Genomic DNA, 12,213 nt, shown 5'->3' with positions numbered 1-12,213 from the left:
ATTTTTTGCGGACCACAAAATACATACGGTCGTGTGCATGAGCCCTAACACAGCGTATCTATGGTCCACATCCAATATGCATTTTTGGGGGATTGGATGTGGACCTATTCATCTCAAAGGAGCAGCAAAGAATGCTGACAACAAACCATCTGCTGTCCGCATCCCCAAGTCTGTTCTTTGTTCCCTCAAAAAAGACAGAACATCCTATTCTTGTCCGTTTTTCAGACAAGGATGAGAAATTTCTATTGAAGCAGAAAAAAAAATATAGCAGCATGCACATGGCCGGGATTTGCGTTTTGCAAAAAAGCCATTTGCTCTATTACAGGGGTGTCCAAATGAAACAAGCAGATTATGATGGCGTGCTGCCGGGATCCCCCATAACCTTCTAGTACTATATGAAAGAACATGCCTCACAGTGAGAAGCATCCTACTACTCAGCAGGGAACATTGTGATGTTGCATTGCTGCTGACTGCATGGTCTGCCATTGAGGACTGCTCATGTAGAACTGCAAGGCAATAAGGTCCAGGACCCTCCAGCACAGAGGTTTATCACATACAAATCCTTGCTTTATATAAGTTTGCAATAAAACCCATCCTGTAAAAATTCACGAGGAGAGCGGGAAGGGACTTATAACACAGGCTGGGATTTACAGAATGCAGGCTGCCTTTCTTGTTAGTCTATATGTAGATTTGGTCCTTTTCTTATCTCTGTCAAAATGCTGAGCTGGACTCACATGCCGAGTTCTGTCCTTCAATTGCCTCATCAGCTGTGATAGAGAACTGCAGCAGAAAGGACACACCCCAGCCTTATATCTAGCAGAGAAATTGAAGCAAAGAATAGAGAAATCTCTGGATCCATATCAGGTACAGGGCTGGCTCTAGCTTTGTTAGAAAGAGATTGTCCTGTACTAGATGATATTGTTATATTAATCACAGGATAACCCTGTAATGATTATTGTGACATTATACAGGTACCGTAATATTAACAGCACAGCACACACACTTCATGGTACCTGGAGGGTGATCCTCACATATAATTTGTATATAAATTGGCCACCAATATCAGATCAAGGGAAGGGTACAACTCTTGGGACCCCCACTGTTCTGCTGGTTGAAGGGGCAGTGGCTTCCGCCTCTTCTTTTGTCACACTAAATGCCCTACTTCATAGTGACCGTGCTTTGTATTGAGGCTCTCCCCCATTCCACAAATCTAATATTGATGGACTGTCCTAAGGATGGACCTAGAAAGGACCACATTTATGGCAAGCAGATAGAAATCGTAACAACTCTGAGGACTTGAAGTATATTAGAACATGTAAAGTAAATTGCACTCTGACCTCTCCCTATGCAATCAATATACGGTACTGTATTGGCAGGAAACGTTAACCATACTTGTCCTGGCCGCTCCTGTGTATAAGGACAGGCACATTGCTGTCTATGTATGCGGAGGAAGAGAACGCTCCAGCTAGTGTCATACAGACTGGGAATATCGCACTGTAGACTTTTCACAGCTGTCCTATAAAAGTGCACAATGCCTCATTATAGTGCATTAGTTACTGTACATCCAGACATATAAATGCCAGACAATACGCTGACGCACAAGCAAAGCTATGGAGAGAAAAAGAGAGCCTACACAGTGGGGCTGGGAATGACCATCTAGTATGAAAGAAAGGTCCTACCCCCTCTTCTGCTGCGTAATGCCGTTATACGGAAACAGTACACAATGGGGTCCTTTCAAAAGTTAACATATACACGAGGCCCCTGAAGAATAGCATGTCCCAAATGACATTTAATAGAAATTTGTTCCGCCCCCTCACACGGGGCTTACATCCTGAAATATGTTACTTTAGAAACGGTAAGATAAGTGCAGATCAGAAATAAACTGTAAACTGCACAAATCCCACACTTCTCCCGAAATGCTATGAACCAGAATGACCACTGTAAGCTGCCTTCTCATTTACTGTAAAGGCCACAATGATTTTACTATTTTATTTTGTTCACAAAATCTTAGCAACTTTATTCAAACTTCTACTGCAAAGTATTCCACTGGCCGAGCCCCGAGACAGAATAAATCTACTTAGAGCATGGAAAACCATTGATCCCCTGCACCACAGGACGCACTTTGTGGGACAGACATCTGAACATGGTGGCTTTACATCTATAAGTACAGTTTGTACTGGTGTTTTTCTTAAGAAATGTTTTTCTCCGTTGCCAGAGAACGGAGAACACAAGTTAACACCCTGGTGTTAGTCACAAAAATTACCTCCAGCAGGAGGAACCCATCACTTGCTAGCAAGCATGACGTGCAGGGATGAGAAGACCAAAAATATGTGTGGGATATTAAAGGGCTTTCTACATAACTGTTTTTAACTATATAAAGCCAGTAAGTTCTAAAAGTAAGGTATAGCAGATAGCAAAACTAGTGATGAGAAAGGAGATCCAGCCTAGTGGTCCCAATATAGCACTTAATGTTATAACTAGGGATGAGCGAACCCGAACCTCGGGTAGTGAAGGAATTCTGTTATGGATTCCATTATAACAAAACTGAAGCCTTTAGGACGGAGGCATCGGTCATAAGTCTCTGGCCAAGCAGAACTGATCCGTCTGCTATCCGTTATGCAGGACTGAGAACAAAGTCCTGCCGAACAGAAACCAGACGGATCCGTTATGCTTGGCCAGAGACTTCTATTTTAACGAATCAAAACTAAATGCCTCTTAAAGGCTTCCGTTTTGCATTCAGTCGTCGAATTCCGTTATAACTGAATCCATAACGGAATTCCTTTACTACCCGATCCTGGGGAGGTTCTGGTTCGCTCAGCCCTAGTTATAACCTCTCAGATAAGGGGGCACTCACTGTGTTTAGAACGTTTGCAGTAGGAAAGGAGCTCCCAATGTATATGTTCAAAGGTTACCACTTTATAGGCAGGTAATTACATAAATAGGGGCCTGGATGTATTTCAAGAGTGTAAAATATTATAAGGGTCGTAGGCCAAGGGTTGTTGATCCAGGAAGTTATTCAGATTTCCAGATTGGAGCCAGGAAATATTTATTTCCTCTAAGGGTACTTTCACACTTGCGGCAAGATGGATCTGACAGGCTGTTCACCATGTTGGATCCGTCCTGCGGCTATTTCGCTGTGCCGCCGCTCCGTCCCCATTGACTAATGGGGACGGGGCGGAGCTCCGGCGGTGCACGGCGAAAGCCGCCGGACTAAAAAGTCCTGCATGTCCTGCTTTCCAGCGGCACGGCAAAATAGCCGCAGGACGTATCCGACATGGTGAACAGCCTGTCTGATCCATCCTGCCGCAAGTGTGAAAGTACCCCAAGATGAGGAAAATTGGCTTCTACCTCATGGGGTTTTTGTGCCTTCCTTTGGAACTATTTTGCAGGATAACAGGCCGAACTGAATGGACGCATGTCTTTTTGTCTTACAAATTAAAATGCCATGCAAATTTATTCAGCCCCCTTCACTTTTTTCGTATTTGGTTACATTACAGCCTTAAATTCAATGTTTTGTTAATCTGAATTTTATGATGGATCAGAACATAATAGTCTAAGTTGGTGAAGTAAAATAAGAAAAATATATAAATAAAACTATTGTTTAGAAATAGAAAACAGAAAATTGGCATGTGCGTATGTATTCACCCCCTTTGTTAGGAAACCCATAAAAATTACCAATTACCTTCAGATGTCACATAATTAGAGAAATGATGTCCACCTGTGTGCAATCTAAGTGTCACATGATCTGTCATTACATATACACACCTTTTTTCGAAAGGCCCCAGAGGCTGCAACACCTAAGCAAGAGGCATCACTAACCAAACACTGCCATGAAGACCAAGGAACTCTCCAAACAAGTAAGGGACAATGTTGTTGAGAAGTACAAGTCAGGGTTAGGTTATTAAAAAATATCCAAATCTTTGATGATCCCCAGGAGCACCATCAAATCTATCATAACCAAATGGAAATAACATGGCACAACAGCAAACCTGCCAAGAGACAGCCACCCACCAAAACTCATGGACCGGGCAAGGAGGTCATTAATCAGAGAGGCAGAACAGAGACCTAAGGTAACCCTGGAGGAGCTGCAGAGTTCCCAGCAGAGACTGGAGTATCTGTACATAGAACGACAATAAGCCGTACGCTCCATAGAGTTGGCCTTTATGGCAGAGTGGCGAGGAAGAAAGCCATTACTTTCAGCTAAAAACAATAAGGCACGTTGTGAGTTTGCAAAAAGGCATGTGGGAGACTCCTAAAATGTATGGAGGAAGGTGCTCAGGTATGATGAAACTAAAAAAACTTTTCATCCATCAAAGAAAACGCTATGTCATGCGCAAACCCAACACATCACAAAGAACAACATCCACACAGTAAAACATGGTGGTGGCAGCATCATGCTGTAGGGATGTTTTTCAGCAGCCGGGACTGGGAAACTGGTCAGAGTTAAGGGAAGGATGGACGATGCTAAATACAGGGATATTCTTGAGCAAAACCTGTACAACTCTGTGCGTGATTTGAGGCTAGAAAGAAGGTTCACCTTCCAGCAGCACAATGACTCCAAACACACTGCTAAAGCAACACTTGATTGGTTTAAGGGGAAACATGTAAATGTTTTGGAATGGCCTAGTCATAGCCCAGATCTCAATCCTATATCGCCTCCTATATATGAATAAATAAGAGATTAAGCTTCATTGGTGGCGCAGTGCGCCCCCCAAGCCCCCCAGTATTAGACATTGGTGGCGCAGTGGCCCCCCCCCCCCCCCAAACCCCCCGAGTATTAAGCATTGGTGGCGCAGTGCGCCCCCCCCCCCCCCCCCCCCGAGTATTAAGCAGTGGTGGCACATAGGGCCCCCCCCACCCCAGTATTAAAAACATTGGTGGCGCAGTGCACCCCTCCACAGGATCCCCTCTTCCCTGCTCCTCCGATCGGAGCCCCAGCAGTGTAATGCTGGGCCTCCGATCGGTTACCATGGCAGCCAGGACGCTATTGAAGCCCTGGATGCCATGGTAAGCTCCATGCTGCTGTGTGCACAAAGCACACAGCAGCAGGGACAGTGTGAGCTCCTATTCACCCTGATAGAGATCTATCAGGGTGAATAGGACAAGGGTTCTAGTCCCTAAGGGGGGCTAAAAGTTAGGAAAAAAAAAAAAAAAAGTTACAAAAATAAACACCAAAATATTAAGTATAAATGAAAAAAATAGATTTACCCAAAAAATACACATTAACAATAAACATTAATTTTCAGCAGATTTGTGGGAATTTTTTATTTTTTTTTCCAAAAATGAAAATTCCCAGAATATCGGTATAAATTATCGGCTATCGGCCTGAAAGTTCACAAATTATCGGTATCGGCCCTAAAAAAATCAATATCGGTCGATCCCTATTGCACATGTTGTTATACTGATCAGTACTGGATGTGAGAAGAGAGAAGTTAGTAGCTCCTGCTGCGAGAGGGGAAGGAGAGCACAAACCACACTTCTCCAGCTCCCCAAAAGGAAATAAATGGTTAAAGAGAAAATAAGCATTTCGAGATGTATGGAAACAAAAAGACAAAACCTGCAGGTTGGACACACGTAGCTGTGTCACTCTACATTTACATAACAAAGTAAAGGCAGAACTAAATAGGTTTAAAAGGGGTTGGCAACGTTCCTGCTAAATCACAGTAATGCTAATAATGATAACCGGCCTCTGGGCTTACTTTTACCCGGCATGGGATTGCCCACACGATGTCCAGGGTAGCAGTAAACAGTCACCCCTGTCCAGATCCTTTTCCAAGATAACACTCTCCAGCAGACGATTAGGCCAGTGCTGGACGTCCTGCATCTGTGCCTGCTCTGATCGGTGTAAGCGTAGCTGCACATACACGACTTCCATTATGTTCTGTACCTGTGCTGACCAATATCAGCGCTGTACAGGAGAAAAGCCCCATCTTGGAAGAAATGTCAGAGGTTTTGATCAGTGCAGGTATGGGTGATGAGACACCACTGATCATTGAAATGAAGGGGAAGAGACTCTCAACCCAATGCTGTGCCTCTTAGGTTCTCCTCGTTAGCTGAAGACAGGTACATAGACTTTGGGTGCTAGTAAAATGCGTGGCTTAAGATATAACTGTGGTTACCGCTAGTGCAGGGCTGAATCCATACTTTTTACATGGAAACCAAAGCAAGTACAGGTTAGGACCAGCAATTAGCGTTACCCACCGCGAGGTTACCGTGCCTCAGCCGCCCACATGTAACATCTAGAGGTTCATCTTCAGCTAATGAGGGGGGTCAATCACAGCCAAAATGGCACAGAGCTGCTCCAGATGTCCACAGAGAAAAATGTCTAAAATGTCTTCTATGAATGTATTCATAAATGGAAGGATGACGTGTCCCCGTCACACACATAAAAATGCTTGACAATTAGATCAATAAATCACTTACCACTTTTGTTCTGGGGCTTAGATGTAGTTTGGCAAAATCCACTTCATCATCTACTTTAGGATCGAGATATTCTCCTGAAACAATAAAAATGAATCAATAAACTATAACAATAAGAAAAATGCCCACAAAGATGAAAGCCTTGTAGTGTGAGCTCACGTGCAAGCGCAGACTTCAGAGTACTTGGAGAGTCGTGGGTTGTAGGTACATATTCACACCACTGAGAACATACTGGATTCACTAATATTAGCTAGTTGATCACCTCTGTTGAGAGTTGTCAAAGGCAGTTTCACTTGACAAAAATCTTTATTCTCTTTGTTTTCCCAGCTTGACAGATATTAAACTTGAAGGAACTAATATGGATAACTGGAAAAAAGACTGTGGTACCTATGGTTGATCTTAAAAGAAAAAGCCAGCACAGATACTGCACAGAAAAATTTACAGGCATTCTTGTGCCGTTTACTACTGAGGTTGGTAATTGGCTGCTGCAGTGGAGTATACAGGTACATCACCACTGCAGCCATGTTCGCCAGGAGGGGAGGACTGCAGTGGTGCTGGAGCAGAGGAGGATCTATCCCAGTGAGCAGAAGATCTTTTGTTACTAACACATACCCATTTTTTTTTTATCATCTTGGACGACCCCTATCCTTAGGATAGGTTATCTATATCTAATCAGTAGGGTTTTGAGTCTCCAGCATGCCCCCTGATCAGCTGTTTGAAGAGGCTGCAGCACTTAGACCTCCTCACAGCATATGAAGCATAGTGACATACATTATACAGTGGCTGTGCTTGGTATTGCAGCCTAGTCTCATTCACACTGGGACCGAGCTGTGCCTAGCCATGTGTCCGATGAACGCAATGTCAACGGACCAGAAAAAGGCCACATCACTCAACAAACCACTGCAGTCTCTTCAAGAAGCTGATTGTGGGGGTGCTAGGAGTCAGACCCCCATCCATCAGATACTGGCGGTTAATATTTTACTTCTGGAAAACCCCTTTAATGTTAGGAATTTCATAAATCAGAATTTCAGCAATATTGGTCCTCAGTTTCCCACGACACGTCAAAAAGGTATCCTATCTTTTAAAGAGCATCTAATACTCAATAATAGTATACATTTTTGTTAACATGTCCTTAATGCCCTAATAGCACTTTTGTAATATAGTTTAATGGTTTTTGTATTTTTATTACACTTTTCCCTACTTAAAGCGCACATTTCCCTGTCCCCGTTTTCCCTGTACACCGCTGAGGTGTACAGAGTTCATTTTATGAATGGGGCCACAGCACAGTAAGTACAGGCAGGAGCGCACATTGCTGCTCCTGCCCGTGCCCCTGGAGGTTGGCTAAATGCTGGCATAGTGTACCCTGTACCCATGTACTATTCCAGGATTAGCTGAGCGGAGTAGGCTCCTGCCTCTGCCTGCTTCGCTAAGCTAAGAGCTGACATGCAGGACTTTTAGCTTAGCAAAGCAGGAGCCGCTCCTCTCAGCTAATCCTGGCATAGTACATGGTTAAACGGATGCATTGTGCACTCCGGCCTCTACTCATTGCGCTGCCGCCCCATTGAGAAGATGTGTTCTCCGTACTGCATACACCTGAAAAGTACTGAAAAGTAGATTTTAAGCGCACAGAGAGGTGCGCTTAAGGGAGGCAAAAGTGTATGAAAAATCCAAAAAACATTAATAAATTATATTACAAAACGTTATTAGGGCATTAGGGACAGGTTAACAAATGTATTCAAAAGTTTAGTTACTCTTTAAGGAAAGTGTATAATCAGAAAATAACCAATTAATGTGCTTTCTATTCTCAATATATTTCGGCATTGCTATTTCAAGAACTACCGATTCACCGGTCCCACCTTTTCTTCTCCTCACTTTTTCTCTGCTCAAATTTGTTTGGGGATTATGGACAAAATGCAAGAATTGCTGTATTCTTACTGTAATGCCCCATATCTGAAGGAAGTCTCAGTTCACCAGATCTTAGATCACATTACAACACCACTCATCTGTTACGGTTATTCATTCACATTTAATAGGAAAGTCCCATTGGCCACTCACTGGAGCAAGTCATAGAATAAAGTAGGTGAAGGATCTTACAGCTACTGTGCACAACAAGCAGGATACGTTCAACAGGATCTGGTATCGTTGGAGTACTTGCCAGGACTCTACAGAATACACATCTGCTCTGAAGAATAACCGAGCTCCACTGATTAAAGGGTTTGTCCACGATTAGAAAAATATGGCTGCTTTAATTAAAAAACAGCCCACACCTCTCCGGGGGCAGCTCAGCTCCAGTGCAGTGAACGGTGCACTGTACTACCACACAACCAGTGGACAAGAGCTTTTGGAAGAAAGAAGCCACAATTTTTATTTTTTTACCTGAACAACCCCTGTAATCTGAAGTGAATGGTGTTCTTTCTCATGTCATCATCCGTTCCCGTGAGCTCTCTCTAGTCTGTTTTTGACTTTCTCTTCTGCTGTCCCTTTATTTTTATACATTCATTTAATTAAAGGTGCAGTCTAAGGTTTTTAATGGGAATCTGCTGTGAGGATCAACATTATCAAACAAAGCACAATGCCTGGTAGGGCGGCTCAAGAAGAATAACTCTATACTTGTTTCACCCGATCCGTTGCTGCATTTCCGAGATATGGTGCTTTTTCAATAGCAAATTAGGCCAAAATGCACCGACGGTAGGCTCTAGCCTAGCACCTTCGCTTTGCCAGTCCCCCCCCCCCCGCCCCCAAGTGATTGACAGGGAAAGGGGAGAAGACAATCAGGATGTCTGGCATGGTCAACCAAGTGGAAGGGGGCAGTGGCTGAGAAAGCAGAGCTGAGGAGACCATGTGCACCAAGTGGATCAGGCCTGCCATTGGTGCACTATAGGCCTACTTTGCATATTATAAAAAAAGCACCATATGTCCGTAATCCAGGAACAGATACGAGTGAAACAAAAACAGAACTAGTTAAACTAACTGCAGGAAATGTTATGCCAGAAAAACGACACCCTTGCCTACAAAGACAACCTTATTCACTTTGTAAATTGCCCATCGATTCAGCACCGAGGCTATAGTGGTCCCAACCAGTCCTTGTTTATTTTCTTAGAGTAGCCTCAGCAGCCTCATTCCATACAGGTTAGCATCCCCACTGAGGCCGGTGGTTGGCTGCAGGGGTCACCTGTGTGTATGGTAAAGACCGGCAGGGACCACTGCAGAAATCACCACTAGAGCTGCAGGGGAATCAAAAAAAGGTAAAAAAAATAAAAAAGGTTTTCAGTGTTAAAGACTTCCTGCAACTTACTCCTTTGATGGAACTAAAAATACATTCATAAAACAATCCCTTTATGGACTCCTGTTTTGTTACACATTGAGTCTCCTACATAATTTGCTGCCGTATAATGTTCCCCTGGGTGCCATACATACTTCTAGGGGAGCCATACCTCATACATATAGCAGACAACTCATGAAATCTGAGGCATACGGAGGTAGGTAAAGACCATACAACCTCCACACAATTGTAGGGGTACTGTATTGTGGCCCCTCTCAATTCTAAGGATGTAGGGAGTCCAAATAGTACTGGCCACGAGCATGAGACCTACGGAAGAGATTATTTGCAGACATTAGGTCCCCAATGTGGCCAAAATGTCGTCAACGTCAGGAAACTGATCGTTCCAGGAGGGAACCAGGACTTCATCATTCCATAGATCTTAACAGAAAACAACTATGCCTCTGAACAAGGTTTCCATACATTGAGGGGACCCCAGACATTATGGAGGGGGACGCATGGCCATACTGACATTTGCCCGATGGCTGTTTGCCCTGTGGGATTGTCTGCCCGGTGATAGTTTATTTTGGGAGGCAATTTGGGCGGGAAAAGGGTTTTACCGCTCTTGTGGGATCACTGGGCAGAGGAATAATTCTGCCCAGTGAGCGTCCTGCAATTGGTGGGATTTTTAGCCTATGTTGTCCCAGGGTTTAGGGGAAGGTTAGCGAAGCCCTGGAGACGACATCTGATTGGCTTATTAGGATGCTGGGGGGGCTATAATTGTCCGCAGGCTGGGCTTGTCTTTGATTTGAACCTGCCTGTGGAGCCGTATTCTGTGTGCCCCTCCCGCCCGCCCTCATGTATGGTAGGTATTTGGGGCCGTGACTGATGTTGGGTGAAGTAATGATAGTCGTCCCATGATGGGATGGACTCTGATATTTAGATATATATTTATTATTGGAGTCTGAGTTTATGACTAGGCTCTTAAAAGTTTAAGTTAAGTTGTATTTATTTAATAAATCAGTTCCGTTTACCTCCACTCTCTAGTCAGTGTATTTTATTTTTGATGGTATGCATGTTTAATAATTTTGCAGGTTGGGCACAATATGCCATGTATTGCCAAGTCCTGATGGCATCTAAACTTGTTCTTGACAGTAAACAGCAGCTAGGGGTGGAACCCATGCCAAATTCCTGACACTGCAGTTATCCCAAAGTGGAGATGAAAGAGTTAAAGGGCTGTCTCACTTCAGCAAATGGCATTTATCATGTAGAGAAAGTTACTACAAGGCACTTACTAATTTATTGTGATTGTCCATATTGCTTCCTTTGCTGGCTGGATTCATTTTTCCATCACATTATACACTGCTCGTATCCAGGGGCTATGACCGCCCTGCAATCCAAAAATCATAGGAAAAAGCGCTGGCCTATGCGCACGCCCGTGATCCCAGCCACCTGAGAGGTTGAGGTCTTTTCCTATAGTGCGCAAACATGTCTACCACTGATGGATTACAGGGTGGTCGTAACAGCTGGATAGGAGCAGTGTATGATGCAATGGAAAAAATAATCAGCAAAGGAGGCAATAGGAACCCTTCTTTCACACCAAAATTAGCCATCAGGCAAGAGCTGGGGCAATCCCATACACAGATCAGGCAACAGCAACCCCTGGCACTCCAGTTGTGGTGAAACTACAACTCCCAGCATGCACACTTGTTTGGCTGTTCTAACAACATGCTGGGAGTTGAAGTTTCAGAACAGCTGCAGGGTCGGGGGTTGCTGCTCTGTGCATTAGATGTCTGCCAGACGCAGTCAGGTTTGGTTGACATTCGCCTTACGTGTATGACCACCAATAGACTACTCTCTACCCCACCCCAATATTAGATAAAGGTATCTATGGGGTGAATCCAGCTACACAACTACAGATGGCTAATTGTGTACAGATAGGCACAGATGCTTTCATGTGTTGAAAGCAGAGGCGTCTTACTAATAATTATAATAATCTTCTGATCGTTCCCGGAAGGGGAAACCCTGTTGTCAGTTCCATAAACGGTCTGTGGCAATTCCAGAAAACAGCGCCTCGCCCCGACCTGTGGGCAGTAATGAGCCCTGTGCACAGGGAGGCCGGTAACCTCCTACTCAATTATCTCATAGTTTTGCTCTGACTTGTGTTTGCCCATTAAATGCTGGCATAAAATCACCACATACCAGGAGGCATGAATAGTTTGTGGAACTCCTCAATACAATTACGGAGAAAACGTGCTAATGATAAAGAATCCATTGTGCGGCCTCCTACTGGGAATGTACATAAAACAGCCAAACGCAACGGTTACGGGATGCTTGTACATTACGTAGAGACTGTATTACAGCCACGTCTTGTTGGGAGCAGTAAACAGGCACCATGGAGCCTTACTGTGGCTCGGTCAATCGAAGGCCCCAGGCACACAACCGTATCCACAAAACACACATGCGCTCTGTGTGGAATCTGCATTTTTTGCGGACTTCAATGGGTCTGCAGTCCGCGTACAAATATAGAATGT

The 12,213-nt window shown here is 44.1% G+C and overlaps 1 protein-coding gene across 4 annotated transcripts in view; it reads right to left on the bottom strand.

The window, feature by feature from the left end:
• AKAP13 (A-kinase anchoring protein 13) overlaps positions 1–12,213 on the bottom strand; it is a 208,304-nt gene that overhangs the window by 100,927 nt on the left and 95,164 nt on the right. For all 4 annotated transcript variants that reach the window (XM_044279452.1, XM_044279455.1, XM_044279453.1 and 1 more), the window contains exon 8: positions 6,424–6,497. In XM_044279452.1, coding sequence (XP_044135387.1) covers positions 6,424–6,497 — 74 coding nt within the window. The remainder of the gene's footprint in view (positions 1–6,423; positions 6,498–12,213) is intronic.

The sequence above is a fragment of the Bufo gargarizans genome, chromosome 2, assembly GCF_014858855.1.
Source record: "Bufo gargarizans isolate SCDJY-AF-19 chromosome 2, ASM1485885v1, whole genome shotgun sequence".
Taxonomy (NCBI): domain Eukaryota; kingdom Metazoa; phylum Chordata; class Amphibia; order Anura; family Bufonidae; genus Bufo; species Bufo gargarizans.
This window is presented reverse-complemented; position numbering and strand designations above follow the sequence as displayed.